The sequence below is a fragment of the Gavia stellata genome, chromosome 4 (genome assembly GCF_030936135.1).
Source record: "Gavia stellata isolate bGavSte3 chromosome 4, bGavSte3.hap2, whole genome shotgun sequence".
NCBI lineage: Eukaryota > Metazoa > Chordata > Aves > Gaviiformes > Gaviidae > Gavia > Gavia stellata.
This window is the reverse complement of record NC_082597.1, coordinates 9,725,137-9,744,984: the sequence shown is the minus strand read 5'-3', so window position 1 is coordinate 9,744,984 and position 19,848 is coordinate 9,725,137. Positions and strand designations below refer to the sequence as shown.

Sequence of the window (19,848 nt, the reverse complement as noted above, 5' to 3'; positions counted from 1 at the left end):
AAATTCTCAGACACCACTAACAAGACAAAAGCAAATAAAAAGCTTTTAACTGCAGAGACCAGTCCTTCTCTGGGGAGAGGTGGAGAGAAGCAGCAAGCCATACGTGCAATTCTTAGCTACACTGCTTAACATGATAATGGAAGGCAATCAGACACTAAACAAAGCAGAGGTTTTATTAAAACAAAGGGGTTTGAACATAGTTTTACCGACACAAGTAGTTGTTGTGTTAATTACTGGATAAAAGGGCTTTTTTTTTCCAGTACTTTGATTTTTTTTACCACTATTTAAAGCCTAATTTCTCTCCTCTTCTTTTTTTTTAATAGAATGAGCACGTAAGTCAAAATAAATATCTAAATCTGCTTATGACACAGTGCAAATGGCTTCTCTCTTCCCCACTGCATGCCCCAAATGGTGATACCAGAATGCTATGTGATACCTAAGGTGAGGCAAGAAAATGTAAAATATTGACTAATCCCAATAACTCCTGCCTTTCAATGCTCAGCTGAATTCTCTGTAGAGGAAACTTGCCTTGATGACTATAACTTACCTCTTCTCGATGTTCTTCTCCAGAGCGCTGAATATACCACCTAATAGAGGCTTGCTGGGACTTAGGAATACATTCCAGAAAAGTTGAATTAAATTCAATGCCAAAAATCACCTTTTCATCAGCAGTTTCATGACTAATGCCTGGAAAGCAAACATGGTACAGGAGATTAACCCTGACCTGGTTTTTAAAGCAATGGGAAAATAGCCTGATTCAGAACAGATGCTATAAGAGTGAGTGAATTATAAAAAAGCAAAAGGAAACTTAACTTTTAGCTTAAACTATAACTATGAGGATTTAGAGGTGGCTGCTAACCTTCCTTCAGTGCAACTGGTTTTTAAGGAGGTCAATAAAATCTATATCATGAGCTTGCTCCATTTTACAGTTGAGGCTTTCACCTTTGAGGAATTTAAAATCTAACCTCTATTTTTCCTTTAAGTAATGCAACTACTAAACCTGAGCTAAAGCTGCTGAAGGTAGATTGTAGGGTCTGGTTTGTTCATCCCAAACACTTTAAAGGAGTCACAGGGCTAAAGTAAACTGAAGTTTACCTTCCTTCAGTATAATTTGAAATGTTCTGTAGTATGTTTCCGATCAAACACTGAAGGAGCCATGAGCAGATCTGGGGTCCTTTCTTGGCTTTCTGTAAACCTGAGCAAGTAGTTTCTAATCTCTGCATCTCCATTTCCCTTTCCATTCTGTTTTACCTGTGTCTTATCTGCCTTACCCTCGGACTAAAACTGTTTCTTACGCCCTGCTAATAACAGAAAGGCAGGTGAAAGCAGTGTTGTCTCCTTAATCCAAAGTTAGCTTAACAACAAAATGAATAAAATTTTGGATGGTTTTTTCAATATAGTAAGTACGAATATGAGATCTATAGAAATTCAAGCTCTCCAAATTAAATGCTTTTCTTTTATTTCACTGTGCCACTGAGATTTCAGTAGAGCCAAACAATTTCATGCAGCCAATGAAGTCTCTGAGAGGGAATCTCACACAGTGGAGCACTGAATTTAAATAGGTTTTGGGGCCATAATATTATTAATTATCGCAAATAGCATAAATAAGCCAAGACCCTGGAGTGGCACAGGTCAGCTTCATGGTTTTATGGCACACAGGGGTCATCCCCAGCTGGATAAGATTACTATTGGTGGTGCTACATCAGGGCGAAGGATTAATACCAATTTCTGTGCTAAGTCATTTTACATTTGTCTAGTAAAGCCAACTCTTCCAGTATCTCTTTATCCTTCCAGGAAAATGTGACATTGTCAGCTTTTCTTCTAGGGTTTCTATAACCTTGAGCTTTGCACAGTCTCAGATACCACTATTTGGAGAGCCATGGTAAGCAGCAAGCGGGGAAGTTCTGGCCCTTCGGGAATGAAGAGGAGTTTTGTCGTTGACTTTAATGGAAATGAGATTTTACCCTTACTTTTAAACTATGTCTGCAAGCACACACGTATAGTCGGAGCTCTCTATACTCTGCAACAGACTTAAGGCTTTGATTCTGTGGCAAGCAGCTCTGATTTCTACCGTGACTCACACCGAGCTCTGCGGCAGGCATCCAGCACCACGACGGCATGAAAATAACCAGAAATCAATGGAAAGTGGTGGCTCGTCCTGAATCAAACGTTCAGTGCAGCGATACAATCAATACTGTTTTGACTGGGTTGTTCACTTTAATAAGTGGCTAAAAGAGCTCCAGACAAACCCAAGCTTGGTTTTGAACTCTTTTCATTTATTTTACGCTGCCGCAGAGATTGCTGCGCAACCGCAGGATTTCATACTGACAGTGCTCGCTGTAAGAGAAGTGCTGCAGTTGCCAAAGGAGCAAGCCAGACCCTTTGGCATCTGAAAAGAGGGTGTGGGAAAGGGAGGGGGGAGATGGGGGCGGTAGGCTCTTGTTAATAACAGGAGTATTTAAGTAGCTGCAGGGAGGGGAAGGGGCTGGTTTGGCAGCTGGAGCTGGGCTTTGGCACGTGTGGCAAGTGTATGCGGCGGAAGGGGAGAAGATGGCGTGTTCCCCATTCATCCCTGTGGGTTTCCTCGTGGGATTATCTCCCCTGTTTCTGGATGAACAGAGGTCCTGGTAGCTACTTGTAGGGATATGTGTGATGTTTTTGCCTCACGGGCACATCTTCCTCCCCTGGGTGAGTGCTAGGGAGGGTTGCCTGTAAGGGATGCAAGGGTGCTGTCCCATACTGGCTGCCCCTTATCATCCGCAGCACTGCAAATTTAACTGAGGGAGTGGTAATGTACATGAAGTGTGGGAAAGGCAACTGCTTTAATAGTGTTATTCTGTCAGGCTCAGCAGGTTTTCGCAGACAGACGGAGACCCTTACAGCAAACTCTGTTGTCAAAGTGACTAAAGGGCAAGAAAGGTGCAAAATACTCACTGTCTTCCACATCCCAGCACTGTGCAACAGGGTCTCCATATTTGACGTCTTGCCTTCTGGCTCGCCTGTGGGAAGAGCATGCAAACTTGTAACACTTCAGGCGTAATTGCTGGAATTCAACAACAAAATACAGAGGAGCTCAGCAGATGTGGACTTGCATTGCTCCCACCCTACTGCTGACAATTACGGTCTTAACTAAAACCAGCCTCACCCTCAAAGCAGCATGTGGCCTAGAGAGATTTGTACAACCGACATCAAGAGAAGGGCCTGTGATTTGGGAAAACCACTGGGAGGGGAAAGAGAAAAAGCAAGAGAAAAAAATCTGCCTAGAATAAAGAGCATGCAATATAGTGACAGAAAGAGTATCTAAACCTGCTTTAGGAGCACGGAGGACGGGTCTCCTGGTGGGATGGACTGTCTTGGAAATACCTCAAAACATCCTTAATGTTGTATGTCATGGAAAAGATCTGAGATTCAACAGGTGATATTCAAAATTGAGCTCAGGAGAAGCCTAAGGTAATACTGGCTAGTAAACCAACTGTTTAAATGAAGAGAGAAAAGCACATGTTTTAATTTGGTAACAAACAATTGACAAATCCGATTATCTTTCATTTTTATGGACAGAAAAAAAGCTTGAGACAATGGTCTGAGATGGTCGGCTCCCTTCCACAATTAACTTGCCTGCTAATCTCTGGGTGTGTTACTTAAACTCACTGTGATTTAGTGTAATTTCAGTGTAATAGCATTTAAAAAAAAAAGCAAACTCTTCCTCTGTGGATGATTGCATTTATCTCCCAAGAGCTACAAAAAAAGTTTGTATTTTAATTTTTTAGTAGAAAAATTAGAGACCCAGGGAGGAACTGGTTCCTCCCTCACAGCCACACTGCAGATAACAGGAGTGGGACCTCCTACGTGCAGAGCAATGCCTCGGCAGGAGAGTAGGTTCCCAAGGCCGAGCTGTCCACTGTGGTAAAAGATGTAGACATGCTGGAAGCACAGGCTGCTACACAGAAGTAAAATATTCAAATAACTGATCTACTGGAGGATTCCCAGGGCCACTCACCCATCCTTTGTTTTGAAGCCACAGACTTTTGGCCTTCCCACCAAACTGCACATCTGTTAAAAAGCATGGACCATCAATCTCCGTGTCCCAGCCCACCTCAGGCTTCAGCAAGCCTCATGTGTCACTAACTTTGCAGTGAGCCTGAACACTTGCTTTTCTCCTTTCATTTATGCTTCTCTGAATTTAGTTTGCTTTGGCTTTGAGGGAAAACACATAAAGTTCCTTGACACCATGACACGATAACCTATGAGTCATTAACTTCAATGGTTTGTCTAATTGCTCAGGTCCCAGCCCTGCAGCCCCTAAGGTAGAAAGTCTCATTCCAGAGCCTGAGCTCAGACTGCAACCTCCGACCCTCACTGAAAGAATTACTCTCAGGAGGGCTTCGTCCAAAGGGTAATGAAGAGGCTGTGAAGGACCCTGGCTCAACGAGCGAGCTCAGAGCTCCGGCTAAATTAGGCAAAAACTCCAAGAGACACATCCAGCAACTTAGGTACTGCACTGCTAGAGCCCACAGCGTGCTCTCCATCCACGCAGATTCATGCTGCTGTCCTAGTGGGTGAGTACAGAAAGTTCAGATGAAGCTTCTCTGACTGTGGAAAAACTGCTCCAGATGCGGCCAAATCACAGTACTTAAATCTCTGTCTCCCTCTCATGGCTAGACCACAAATACTATCAATGAGAGTGACACTCTTGGAGCCAAATTATCTGGGTTAGTTAAATCAGTCAGGAGAAGCTTCAGGGAATTTAGATCAGGGAATTAAATGTATGTTATTATTGACCACTCTGGGATACAATTTTAAACTCTGCTTTATAACTACAGTGGTGCCCCATGCAAAAGGCAGAAGCTTAAGAGAGGCTCTTGCACCTCAGGGAGAGTCAGCCACAACCTGGACCTCCATCTGAGCAGCTCATGCCTTAAAGCATTCAGCGTAAAAAAGGAAAGTGATGGATTTATGACGTTAGCTGCAGTAGCCGAGTTACTGTCACACACACTTAAACAAAGCTATGTTGTCTTCACAGCTCTTTCAGCAGAAATGTGAAACGTGGCCAGAGTACGGTCAGATTTTAAGGCAAATGACATGCTAAGTAAAAAGGCAACACCTTCTGACTGGGAACCTCTGAAATTCTGGCAAGCAGCAAGATCTTTTACAGCATGTTGTATTTTTTTTCTTACCTTTTAGAAGTGGGGGCATATCTGGAACACGAGTTTCCATCCCAGGCACAGTATGGGTCTCTGGCAAGGCAGCAGTCCGCACAAGCCTTCCCATACGTGTGACATCTGTGCAGAGAGAGCTGAACCAATCCATCCCTGGAACCAATGTACAATTGTTGCTGCAAATCAGGCAAAGCGAATGAATTAGGAGCATTCTCCAAGTAGCCTGTTTAAATAAAAAGTTCCCTTCTTCAGTGCTACACTTGCAGACTTTCAACCCTGTCCCAGATTTTACAAAACGAGGAAGAATTCCTCCTTTACTGTAAAATGTTTCTGAGGGGTCAGTGTGAACTGGCCAGTCCCCGTCAATCCCTGGCAACACGGCAGAGAGGAAAGGGGACTGCAGTCCTGGAAAGGCACCAGCACTCAGCACTCTTACACCTTTAGATTTGTGCTGTAATAAAAAATCAGAAGCAAACCATGGAAAGAATGGTTTAATAACACATTTAAGAACAAGTGGCTGGATAACCATGACGTTAAGAATCTGGGAACTAGGGATGACCTTGTGTGAATAAAACTTCATCTTCTGCTTCTGATCCTTAGGTAGGACGGGGATAATATTACTCCCCTCTCCCCATCGTGTGAGTAGATTGGCTGTTGAGACAAGGGTGGTCCAAGCGCTTGCTGTTGAGCCGGAGCTGGCTCATGCAACACTTCCAGCTGGCCTGCCACCTTTTTTCAGGGGAGATGGGACCCAGCTGTGCTGTGCGTGCCTGCGCAGTAAAATACCTCCTCCCGTGTGAGGGAAGCGTGTTGTGCCGGAGCTGCTCTGGCCACTTTTGCCGGGCAAGGAGGGATGGCTCTGGTGTCACGCTGCCTCCCAAACGTGCATGTAGCCATCATAGAGCTTCTCCCATCAGGAAATTCCCAACTGGGACTGGCCCCTGTGACTGCCAGGATTGGACCACCCAGACTTAGACTGCAATTTTAGAGGAGGGGGACTGGTTTTCAGCCTGCGTGAGCACGAATTTTAGCACAATGAGGCCCTGATCTCTCTTGACTACTAATAAAAATAACAATGATAAAAGCAATAATAATTTATTACTGGATCGCAAAGAGACAAGTATTTCTAGTGTCCAGAAAATGAATGTACATTGACTTCATTCACAAATGCCACTACCACATGACTAAAGATTTGTTTCCATGAATAATTACCAACTTGTGTACACAAGTTACTGTTTGTAAGCAAACGTGAATTAGGCAGGCAAACAAGTTCAAACATATCTGCTTCTTTCCAGATACATTTTAAGAGTCATCCATGGAAAGCTTGGCCCATAAATAACCAGCAACACCTGAAAATAACAAGCTAAGTGTTCAGTGTACCATACATCCTGCAGTAATTAAATGAACTTGTGATTACCTGCTTCTGAGAAATCTCCATGGTTGAGATAAACGAAGGGTGCTGAAAAACAAATTAGTAAGGTGCATTAGTTTACACATTCCCTGTTCTTAATGAAAAAGAGAACAGAACTTAGTATTACAAAAAGTAAATAAAATTACAGATCCGTTTTCTTGGTTTAAACAAATATTAAAAACAAAAAACCAGAAATCACTAAATTCATGCTTCCAAAAATACCTCCATAAATTTTCCCTGATACTTATATGTCAACTGACTTTAATTCTTGGAGTTTGCAATCTATCCCATCCTGGAGATTGACAATGAACCTTCACATCAACTTAAGTTCTTATTAAGCACTATTTGAAAGGCTTAGATAGCATTTACGGGATACATAGGCAGATCCTCTGTGCCAGGATGTATTTCACTGCTATGAGAGATAGTGAAATTTTTGCCAGTGACTGATGTAAGAACAGGACAAAGCTCAGAGTATTATCTATCGCCTAATAGCAGATGATTAATCTAAGCCTATTGTTAATGTTAATGCAGTTAGAGGAAATAAGGGATGGTTTTTCAGCCTTTCAATTTTCTGGATTCAGAAACATAGAGGTAACAGTTATAGATGTTACCAATAAAAACGTGAAGGAATGTCTGCTGAGCAGAAAAAAAATAACCTTTTTTTGTTTTAAATATGATATGGTACATTTGCCCTTGACGTTATGTTTTAAGAATGCAGCAAATTGGTGCACATACTGAAACTGCTGATTATTTGGCAGGCCACTGAGTAATCTTGAAACTTTCAAAGAGTTAGTTCTAATTGGTGTCCAAGACAGTGGGAAGAAGACATGGAGATTCTTTAAATTATCATACACATGACATATCGAAAGGCATATGGAGAAATATACTCTTTGAAATAATTATTAAAGATCCTGCCCTTACATTTGGAAAACACTGTCTCTAAGTCCCAAATTCATTTATTTAGTATGGGCAGAAATTCTGGCTGAGACCTCATACAGCACATAGGAGAGGGGATGTGTGAGAAAGCAATCAAAATGCCACGGATACAGATAAAATTTGATGAAAAAACAAGGCGAAAACTGAAGAAGGGCTATACAGAATGAGAAAAAAAGTAAAATGAGAATGTAAAGAATGAAGAAGGAACTACTAAATGGAAAAGAAAATCAGTAGGGAAGACACAGGTCTCCATTTTCCTGCTGTAAGTGTATGTCGATGTCAGCTCCCTCACCAGCAATGAGGTTAATCAGAAATTGTGCCTGTGCAACAGAAAGGAGGTTTGGACTTTTGGCAAGCTCTGTTTATGAAGAAGTCATTGGTGTTAGCAGGGCTCCACTTACTTTTCTTCTTTATCATTCAGCCAGAGTAACCAAATCAAAATGGTCAAAAACGTTGAGTCAGCCTTCACCAAGAAATTAAAACACATTGATAATCAAAACTAACTTTGTTTTATTTTCTTTATGTCTTCAACTCCTAAGGTTTTTATTTTAAATAATTTCTCTGCATCTGTGGAATTTTGTTGGGTTTTTTTTTTTTTTTTTTAAATAATTGTACTACAAATAGTCCTAAAGCTGAGACAACAAAAAAAAAGGCATGAAAGATAAAATACTACTAATAAAAAAATTTGGACTTATAATAAGATTTCAAACTATTACAAGGCAGGATAAATGAGACCTTCTATGAGTTTGAAAAATCATGGTCTGTTTGGTTCTGGACTTTTTTCAATTGACTTACCCAAAGAATACCAAAGCATTTAAAAATTTACATAGTGTCCCTCTGGAAACTTGAACTAGTTCCAGTAAATAAACAACCAGACAGACAAAACCAGATTGGGCCTTAAAGTGCCCTGAATAATATTTAATTGATGTTGTGGCCACTAATGCTTACCTTGAATATCTGCAGCTCTTCCAGGACCACCTCCTCCTTAGTCCACTTCTCCTTTGTGATACTCACAGCTTTCAGGACTGTGCCTATGTCTGAAACAAATGTTTACCATGTAAAACCCACAGTTAGGCAGGATAAAGCTAATGCATCAAGGATGTAGTTTTCAGACAACCTCTCTCCCTATCTGCATCTATTGCTATTTACATAGCTCTGTACAATACATTTATGGTTTTACTGTACAGCCGAGCCAACAGAATTGTAGGCTGCTCCTGGCAGGGATGGTCTAACTCTCCTGCTACGTAAACACGGACAAGTACATCCATGCTGCCAACTAGAAGTTTCTGCACATTTCCTTGAGCCAGAACTGGTGCCCATCTGACCCCAAAGAGATCCAGCTTAGGGGACTAAATTGGTAGAAAATGATTTCCTCTTTTTCAAAGAATTAATTTTCATCCAGTACAGCACCTTAATCAGAAGTAGGTTTCATTTTAATGTGGGAAGTTAAGCAATGTACTTTTTTCATTTATCTTTTAATTGTAGGGAAATTTTTGAACAAAATCTCCATTCAGCATCAAAATCTTAATTTAATCATTACAGAAACTCTTTGGAGTTATCTAGAGATATTTTTTAAGTTAAATCTATTCATGAATTTTAATATGAATTCCTGCTTGGTGAAAAAAATTGCTGCTCATTTCATCTCAGACTATTACACATTGGTGTAATAAAAAGAAGTCTTAAAAACTGCTCTGGGGAAGTGGGCTGGGTGCTGGGATGTGCAGTGTAGAAATGACACAGAGCAGCTTAGTCCTAAGCACTGTGCATAGTACTGAAATGATGAAAACCAATACATTATAACAGAAATAATGAGTTTTTCATTCTTGTTTTCCCAAACTACTGAAGATCATATTACCAATCAAAGCCAAAAGTATTTCAGTTTGCCTTATGTATTAGAGCATTTTTTTGTTTGTTTGTTTGACATAATTACCAAAGCCTGCATATATACAAGTTGGTTGCATACATTGAAACTTATAATAAGCTCCTGATCCACTGCTCAAAATCTCCTGGGTTATTTGGTATGTCTGTATTCAGTGTCTCTATATAATATTTGAAATTTTATCTTCGAGGTTTGGGGTTTTTTTTTTTTCCATAGGAGGAGTTTAGAGGATAAAATATGACAAAAACATGTGCTTCTGGAAAAGAAAACTCACTTTTAAGGAAGGCGCTGCAGATAAATAAATATCTGCATATTATGGAGTGCCACCTAGTGACTGCATGGTACATGCTGGCCTTAACACCTCTAAACCCGAGGATTTACTCTGAAAGAATTACCATAGGTGCTGGGTAGTAACAGTTAATCCGGGAGTATTCAAGTTGCTGGTCTCTCAATATAATTCTATTCCTATGACAAATTCTATAGTGGAGGATAGCAAACATCTGAAAGCAACCTCTATAGACACTAAAAGAATATTTTGTACATTTTAACTAGTTAACTCATCTTTTCAGACAGCTAAGTTTTAAATTACTTTTTCTCATTATTATCAGAAGTAAGTTTTAGTGACTACTCCCAAATCCTAGGCATCTCACAGCTTGGGAATATGTTTCCTTTCCTTCTCTGTTAACTAAAGATTGCATTCAGAAAGCAAAAAGGATTTTCTGTCATCATGGCTAAAGCTTATTCCTGGCCTTCTCAGGCAGCAGGGGAGCAAACTGCACTAATGTTCTTTTTTATGGAGCTGTGCTCTTCTCTCTGACACCACTGCACTTGACTTGTGGGGATCATAGAGGGACTCTCACATCATCTTGTTTTGGAAGACAAGAGTTGTGAGAGGGATTGAGCTGAAAGACAGAAATGGTCCAAGAGAGGATATCTCTGGACTCGAGTGTGTCATAATGCAGCTGGGAAGCTCTTGAAGGCTGAGACAACCCACACTTTATAAGAGGCGATGTTCTGCAACAATTCACTCCTCTCCCCAAATCACTTCAGAATATCCATACCTATCAAACTATACTATATGACACCAAATTTTCTTATAGGCCAGAGAAAATGCTGTGCAACACAACAGCACTGGGATAGGATTCAAACGGAAATCTTAATTTCCCTGCAGCTCATGGCAGTAGCTCATCCACTGCCCTTGGGTAAATGTTTTCACCTCCATGTACCTTAGTTTCATCTGCTGTGTGTGGTGGTGCATTCCTTCCCCCTCTCCCCTGGACTGCTCTGCAGTCTCAGAAATTCCAGCTAGGCCCTGGCCTTTGTGTAACGAGTTGGGCGGTTAAGCGTCCCTTGACCGTATCAGGAACTCTTGCATGGTTAAGGCAGGGAACGGCACTGACTGTAGCAGGCACTCCTCTTACCTGACGGAGGCAGGTAATGAGAGCAAGAAGAATGGGATGATCTATCATTCCCTGACAGCGCTGGAGCACTCCTTATCAGGATCGTAACCCAAGTGGAATGACACCAGGGTTACTGAAATTCCATCATTTTGCTAATGACTAAAGCCAATCATCTTGTGAACCTATAAACAGCAGTTCCAAGTGAGGCCCTTCCAAGTGAGCTCTCCTGGACTGCAGCGGGCTGTGACCAGCATCTCCCTCTGAGTGGGACGCCTCTCAGAGTTTCACAAACCCTCCAGTTTGTGAAATTTTGGAGGACCGCACCAAGCTGGCAACGGGACCTGGGCTAAAACTCTCTCCTCCCTGAGACTCAACTATTGTCCATTGAGAAATGCTGAGACATTTGAAGTGAGTATTTTCATGGAACTCAAAGGGATTTTTTAACAGATACACCTTTGTTCATATCTATCTATCTATCTATCTATCTATCTTTGTGTCTGTGTGCATGCATGTGTGAATCAATTTGAGTACCTGATAGCAAGTATAGCATAAATATTACCATTTTGAATCTGTAATTAAGTCACTGTTGTGATTGTAATAAATTCTATTAACTCACTTTGCAAATGTTAACCTAATCAATGGTTAAGTGCTGCTAAAATCTTGTGATCCACCTTAAATTGTGAATGAACCTTAGATTGCTGCTAGATACATATAATCCTTTAGATATAAACCATTGACCAAGTCTGGGACTAGGAGTGGACCTAGCCAGTCTTCTCTGAACCTTGTGATTCAACGGGAGGATTTCTTTATTCCTTATACTCTTTCCTTTAGACATGAACCTTTGACCAAGTCTGAGCCTAAGTCTGGATTCAGATGCACCTAAACTCCTCTGTGAGAAGTTTAGAAAGCAAGGGGGTCCATTCTGAACCTCGTGACTCAATGGGAGGGTCTTCCCTATTCTTTACCCCTTTTGTTTCTCCGCTCTCTCTCTCTATGTATAAATTATTCTGATTCGATTTTAATTTGATATTCCTTTGTATGTTTTAATAAGTAATAGTGTGGACCTTGCCATCGAATTCTGTTAAGTCGCATTTTTTATAAACTTCTATTAAAATCACTTTTGCCAATACCCTTGAAGGTGATTCTTTAAACGGCCTAAACCACTCATTCGCAACACTGTGAGGTGGGGATAATGGCAATGACCTCCTTATTAAAGCATTCAGACATACCAGTGAGAAGTGCTTTATGAGACCTATTGCCAGTGACAGAATGTCAAATTGTGGATTAAGAACAAGAAGTTCCAGTGGAGTAAGACAGTAGATTATTACTTCAGAAATGTTATGAATAGGTATGTTAATATTTCTTAGTATACCATGCTGTTGGGCAATTCATCCAGTGATTCTAAATTTAATTACTATGGTAAAACTAGACTTTTTCCTTAAGGAATATAACTATCATAAAAATGTAAATAGATACATAATTATCTATAGAAAAACTGCAAAGCAGGTTTCTTCCCTCTCTCTATTCAGTCCTGGTCCTTTTGTTTGGAGCTATTCATGTCACTAAATGCTAAATCTTTAAAAGTATTTAAGTGGAATTGTTGCCTTAGGCTCAATTTTAAATCTTTCTTAGCTGTTCAATGCCACATGAGATTTAATGCTGAAGCACCATGTCACTACTGGTAATAGGAAGTACTCCTTGAACTTATTAGGGTTAATATTTTTTCTTTTAATCAGTTATTGATGTGCTGCCAGCAGGAATTGGAGCCAGACTACCATGTAATGTAAAGACAGATAGTGAATGGTACTTAGAGGGTAAGAAAGTCCAGGTACTCTGGCCCTTAACTGGTTTATCACCTAGGGACCAGAAGACATTAAAATCCCAATAGTAGCAGTCTCCTGAGCTGACAAATTAATCTAATTTTAGCATTTGCATGAACACCCTGCACAGAATCAGGAGTGTCTAAATGCTTCCTGAAGCTGCATGCACAGGAAAAAGATGTTAATCAACAGGTTTATTCAGGACCTGCTGAAGTAAAAGTGTTCGTAAAGGATGTGGTTTGTGCAGAATGATAGTGGAAGTCCTCTCTCATACCTGTTCCTAGGAAAATAACATCATATTGCCCATCCTCTGCCATGACGTGATCCACCACAATCTGAGTCAGACGATAGTCCACGTTGATTCGAGTGAATACCGGTCCTCCCGTCACTGGGTAAACGGATTTGTACATCAGTGGATGGCGTTTAATAAAGCTAATGACTTCATCGGGAAAGTCTCTTGTAGACTTTATGAGAGGATCATAGGTTTTGCTTGGACACTGAATGAAAGAGACAGAACGAGAACATGAGAGGAATATTAGGAAAGAAGTACAAGTAATCTGCAGGTTTCTTTGTGTACTAGGAAAGCTGCCTGGTCCAGGTCAGCTATACTGGTTTACAAAGCACATTTGCCAGCAGTTGGTAATTTGATTTTCAATTGAAAAAGCTCAGTGTTGATTTGAAAGCATGGGAGCTCACTGACAGTGTGTGCTCCTCTCGTTCTTCAAAGGGTCGTTTTCTCCCTCGTTTCTCCACTCTCTCCTCTTTTCATTTCTACCTCTCTTCAAAAGCTCTTCCCCTTCATCTTCATTTTCCTTTATCCTGTTCCCACCTATTCTTCTTTATCTTTTAAAACCACCCAAAACTTGTTAATCTGTTTCATCTCACTCATTTGTACTGCTACTCAGAATTATAAATCTTCCATTCCTGTTAGTTATATGCTCACACCTGCAACTACCTATAGATATATGCAAGCTTTGAAGAAAAATTCTTACAGGCTTTTCTTCTTTCTCAGTCAGAAATTTTGATAACCTAAATTAAAACTTAGAGGGGAGATGAACTTCCTTAGCTTCTCTAAGATACTCAGGAAAAGAAGACAGCATTAGAAAAGAGAAGTTGTCTGTTTGATGTTAGATAAAATGTGAATTAATTAATATTTATTGCATTAACATATCTGTAAACACAAACTACTGAAAGCTACACAAATTTTTTTATTTTTATCACCAATTTGTCTTTAAGACCATAACTAAGACCCTTTATGTTTCTTCATCTAGCAGTGTTCCTGAAGATAGTATGATACATGCCTTAATATTCATACCACTATCGCCAATAATGAAAATGCATTATTATTATTATTATTAACATTCAAGCAGTACATTCAGTACTGTGATGCACTTTTACCTTTTTTGTTTATCATATATTGGAGCCAGCAAAATTTAGCCATAAACAATCTAATAATATAGGAAAATACCTAATTTTTCTTTAAACATTTAGAAACTACTTGTATATAATACCATAATAGATGTCATCAGTGTAGGCCACTTTAGAAATTTGCTCTTATGAATGTCACAAATTCAATCCATATTCAAGTAGAAATCAAGTTTTCTTACTCTTGTGAGTAAGAAATCAGGTTGCTCAGTGATTTTTCTCATCCCAAAGCAGCACTTGGTCACCATTACTTCATTTTTTGAAAGCATTGCTTTAAAACTGGAGAAATTCTCATGATGGGCTCAGTACATCTGCAACGAATTTCACCTCCTCATTCCCTGCCCCAGTCACGGGGGCCTTATCAAGCTGGATATTTTACAAAGACAAGGAAATCAAGTCTGGAGTGAAGGAGACCTGTTGCGCTGTCTAGCTCTCATTTCAAGGCACTGGTACCAGCATACGGTTAAATTTGCTACATGCTGAACAAACCAGTGCAGGTATCAGTGTAAGGGACTTCCAACAGCAGGTCTAGAGTGCCCTCCGGTGGCTACCGTGGGATAATCGCAAGTACTTTAAGTGCAGGATCTTCTCACAGATCAGTTTTTCTGCTTTTTGTATTTCTGCTCCTCTTACCAGGGCTGAGTTTCTGTCCGGCTGATGGAGTGAGGCAGAAATGGGCAAGAGCCTCACCAGCATGCCCTGATGTTAAACGGCTTGATTTCTTTTGGGAGAGACGCTCAGAGTTACTGTGGCAGAAGGCCCCTAGTAAATGCTTTAAACGTGTTCTTTTTTCCAGACTGAAACACCCACATCTATCTTTTCCCTGTATATGGCCTGCAATCAGAGGCCATAACTTTTCAGTGAACTGAACCTCCTACGCCTGCTGCTTATTATTTTCTAAGAAAGGCGGTTTCTCCAGATACCAGATGGACCCTATAGCTCATTATTTCTCAGAAGTGACTTTCCTTACTCATCCACATAGCTGAAACTCTTGCCCAGGCCAATGGCTCAGCTGCTGCAGCATCCTTTTCTCTGGCTTTCAACAGCACAGTCTCATACTTTTCTGGTCCAGACAACTGCTACGGCGATCACTCCCTCAGACACTTCCCCAGTGTCACTCATTGCTGGGGTTGGCTCCCACCTCTATTAGACCCATACTGACAAACTAATCAATTCAGCTGTTTCTTTGGCTTACACAAAGTAAGTTGCTTCTCACACATCTTGCTTGAAGACCACCTTCAAACCTACCTCTTCAACCTCCTTCAAATTTTTCCCTTCTGTGCCTTTCGGGGGGAGCCCATGAACATACTTGCAACGTCAGTTATGTTAGTGACCCATCATCTCTCATGCTCACCTCTCTCTGCTTTCCTTCCCATGGATGTTTGTATATCTTTTCTGTCCCTTGTCTTACACTTAGTCTCTAATCTGAGTCTGAGAAAGCTTCTCTTTTGAATCTGGAGGTATCTGGATGTGTTAGTGGGGCACTACAAATCCTGGATAATAATAAGATGAACTGGAAACACTATTCCAGTTGGTGACACCCTTTTACATATAAACTGTTGATTGCTCCTTTTTCAACACTATTTTTAACTAAGTAATCCCTGTGTTTCCTGCCAGATGGAGCCATAACACAGCCTGTGAAGAAAGAAATGTGATTGAATAATGCCTTTGTAGTCTGCCAGGAGAAAGTTAAGATTTGCGGTGAAGTTGCTCTACAATCCTCCTTCATGGCTAATTACAACAGAGAAGAATTTAGTTCACATTCCCAAATCTCCAGTTTGACATGTGTTCAATCTATGGTGCCAGTTAAGGGCTTGTGGTTAGGATTTGTTCCACTATGAAGGGTTTGGCCTTATCCAAACCATTTGCATTAGAAGCAACACGCACAGCGCCAAGGGCTGAGCATGTCCCTCCTCCATTACTGACCAATACCCTTCTCACAGCTACACAACGTCAGCCACTAGCAGCAAATACATCCCCACTGGCTCAGGACCCGCCTGGAACCTTTTCTCCCTTGGGTTTCCACTGCCTGTTCTCTTCCTGGGCTGAGGGATGCACACAGCACACACCCTGTGGTAGTGCTTGCTAAAAAGGGAATGTAGCCTCTTCCCAGTGCATACAGGAATTATGTACACACGCCTAAGGATGAATTCTTCATGCAGTAAATACAGCTAATACATTGCAGAATCATTCTCATTATATAGTTCTATGTAAACATGCCCCTGTATAAATAACCTAAATGCAAAGACAATAGTAACCAGCTAAAAAAAAATTCTGACTGAGAATAACACGCTCAAATGTATCAGAGACTACCTGTCTATTCAGAAACAAAACAGGTCACTGAAGCACAGAACAGCTCATGTTCTACATCCACATCTACGGCCACATCTGAAATGCCTGTTGGGGGCAGTTCGTGGTCTACCTTAGACCCCAAACACTGCCGCAGCACTGCTACAGGGAGGGTACCGTTTGGAGCATGCCTGAACTATGGCAAAGCCCATCCTAGCATTAAACAGTACCGTGACTATCGGTCTGCACTTGAACCTGACTTCTGGTTTTATTTAACACAATTGTGATTTAAGAGTCTACAACCTATTTCCTATCTAGAGCCCTAACAGATTTTGTGCAAGTACCCACTTGCTTAGCGTTGTTTCAATCCATAAGAATTAAGCCTGTGCATCCTCATCTTCATAAAGGCTCTGAAATTGTTCATTGAAAATAGGCCTTAGGCTCCTGAGTCACCTAATCGATTTTGAAAATTTCTCTGTGGATAGAAAACCTGTGCCAATTAGAATTAAGATATATTCCACCGTATATTCAGTCATTTTGTTTCACTACACAATTTAATGTATGGATGTGAAAAGAACTGACAAGAAAAAATAGGTGGGTTTGTATTGTTCTCCTGTGATAACTGCTCAAAGGGCATCCCTTGAAAATACAGTTTAATACAAGTAAAAAAGAAGAAGAGGAAAGTCCTATTGAAAAAAATAGTTCAATTGGAAACATATATTGCAGTGAGTTATCCCTAGGGGTTTTATGCTCGCATTGCTGTAAGAGCTTCACCCTCTGGCTTGCTGGGTATGATCTCCCACATTCTGTTTTCTGTTGTGCTTTCACAAATTAAAGTCTTTGTAAGGTTACACCCTTAAGGTCGGCTGTAGTCAGCTTAGTTTTTGAAGATAGTATCAGTTAAATAATTTCACAAATACATGCTTTTGTATTATATAGCAACAGAGACTACAGAAAGACTGTGACAAAAAAAAACCCAATTTAGATTTTAGACTTTGGACTAAAAAATAAAGTGAACCATAATATGAGAGAAATGATTCAGACAGCACAATAACTACACAGAAATCAAATCACATGCATACTTGCTACATGAGCAGTACTTCAGGAATGAACATTTCTCCTTACCTTTAGAACAACCAAGGTCTGAGTCTTTGCCACTTATACCAGAATCAGACCTCAAAAACCCGACTGATTTCAAAAGCATGTTTATCTTTGCAGGGGTTGAAACAAAGTTTGTTGGAATCAATAGAAAGAAAAACATGTGCTTTAATTGCCTTTGGATCAAAATTTTGCAATAATTTATTCTATAGAGGATGAGAAACAAATTCACTTCTTCACTTCCCCAACCATGCAATAACTCTCTTCCCCATCACTGTGTACTAGAGGTTGACTTTTCTGTTATATGTACATTTTCAGTGATTCATGTTCTCACTCGCTACTCTGAGTTACAGTCCGCATCTTCTGGAAATTTGCTGATTGCTCACCTATTCACAGCTTAATCCCAGAAGTCCATTTCTATGTGAAAAATGGAAGTAGCCCCGCAGGTCTTAAAGATGTCCTAGATTTTTGCCAAAAATGCATCAGCAGAGGAAGATGAGAGCAATGACATCACTTACTAAAAACCACTAGGATAAAATGTCTACCAATATGGAACTATAAAGTTGTTACAGTAATCCCAAAGGCCCAAACCCTAACATGCATGATATAGGGAAATCTTTGCCAGCTTGCACAGCTAATTTAGTAGAAACAAGGACTAAGGGTCTGATCCAAAGATCCGCTTGAGTCAACAGGGCCTTTTCCGATTATTTCAGTGGGCTTTGGATCCCATCCTAAGACAGCATGACCACCAAGAACAGCTGGGCAGGTGTGACCCTGTTATGCTTGGCCAAGGGAGCTATTTCCAGACGCATCATTCACTGTGGCACGACGGATGGAACAGAGGAATGAAAAATTCATTTTGGCCACCCTTTGGCGAAGTCCTCAGGCAGCTGTTTAAAGCTGTGTCCACCCATCGTTGCAGAACAATTCCTGTAGGCTTGTGCTTCCTTTCATAGCAATCAATAGGATGTATGATAGTAAAGGCTGCAGGGCCAAGTGGGTGAGTGAAGCAGCCTTTCACCTCTGAAAATGTGAGTTCACATCCTGTTGCATGTCTCGTGATAATGATATCGGTGTTCTCTGCCCAGTTCATGGAGGACATTTATTCACATCAGCAGCACCAGATGCTGTCTCAGATATGTGACATCTCCCACTGGAGACAATGAGAGATTTGCATTTATATCAAAGGTCAGAGGAGTAGGTTGGCAGGATTGTTTCATGTGGACTACAAGAGAATCTGGGTCCATAAAAGTTCTGATAACACCATCACTTTCAGCATCTTCTGCTTTTGCAACAGGGTGGGATTCATCTCACCTCACCTAGAGTCTTATCTTGGGTGTGTGTGAAATGGACAGAGGAGGTGCTTATCTCTTTCTTTCTGATAGAGAAGTCTAAACAACTCGCTCAGATTTGATGCTTTTCTTCTAGATAGCTCACATGAAGAAAAATGAATTACATTAAATTTGTAAAATCAGCACTGCTAGGTAAGAACCCTACAAGAAACTTATAATTTAGTCTTCTGAGGTTGCTTAGGCCTTCACTGCCATGAATGATAACTTGGTCCAAACAGACATGTTAAGAAATGAAAAGTAAACAAAACAAAAGAAAAAAAGAAAAAAGAAAGAAACCCAACAGAAACAGAGTTGGAAGTGCTAAGAGCATCTCTATTCAACTGCTGTATAAACTCCGTGGCACAAAACTTTCAAAGAATCAGGTCAGTAGTTATTTAAAGTTTTTCCAGTGCCTTCTATGTGAGCTTGATTTGACAATAATCACCCTGGACTAAGTCCTGATCCCAGATGATCTACAAAGATGCCTTTTATTCCCTCACCTATTACTTGTATCCCAATGTAATCAGGAGGTGGCAAATTAAGGCTAATCCTTCTCAAATAAAAGCAAATAGACACTAACTTAGCAACACCACACATAAGTAAGCTTTTCTCTTTTTTTCGCTTGTCTTATTAAATTTGCAGCTTAGCAGAGTGCTGGATGTGTAGATCTCGCACAACACTGAGACATACGGTGTGACTGTGTTAACATTATGTGGGAAGCCTGGCCAAGATTTTCAAAAGCTGGTGCCAGAAGTTAGGCTCCTAAATAAACCTCCAATTTGCCAAAATGCACAGTGCTTCACACCATCCAGTGAAGTCAGTAAGAGCTGCTGGATCTAACACCTATTAAAACTGTGACAATTATTTGGGAACTTATCTATAAGGTATGTAAAAAATGTCCTTTTCCTTTAAGGATGCATCTTTAGTTCAGCAGTTCTGTCTACTGACAATTTTAAAACAGAATGCTGTTCCCCGTGAGCTTCAAAAGGGTTTCTATTTCAAGTGTGTTGAAAATCCCAGTTTAAAAGTGACTTGCCACATTGAGCCTTAGACCCACTTAACAATGAGACTCAAACACCCATAGGCTAAATACACAACAGGGA

General features: G+C 40.5%; 1 protein-coding gene across 1 annotated transcript in view; it reads right to left on the bottom strand.

The window, feature by feature from the left end:
• Positions 1-19,848, bottom strand: part of SEMA3D (semaphorin 3D) — a 99,115-nt gene that overhangs the window by 9,821 nt on the left and 69,446 nt on the right. The window contains exons 11-16 of the mRNA XM_009814468.2: positions 12,877-13,099; positions 8,452-8,540; positions 6,574-6,615; positions 5,175-5,332; positions 2,935-2,999; positions 548-687 (exon numbers count right to left, since the gene is read on the bottom strand). Of these exons, the coding sequence (XP_009812770.1) occupies positions 548-687; positions 2,935-2,999; positions 5,175-5,332; positions 6,574-6,615; positions 8,452-8,540; positions 12,877-13,099 (717 nt within the window). The remainder of the gene's footprint in view (positions 1-547; positions 688-2,934; positions 3,000-5,174; positions 5,333-6,573; positions 6,616-8,451; positions 8,541-12,876; positions 13,100-19,848) is intronic.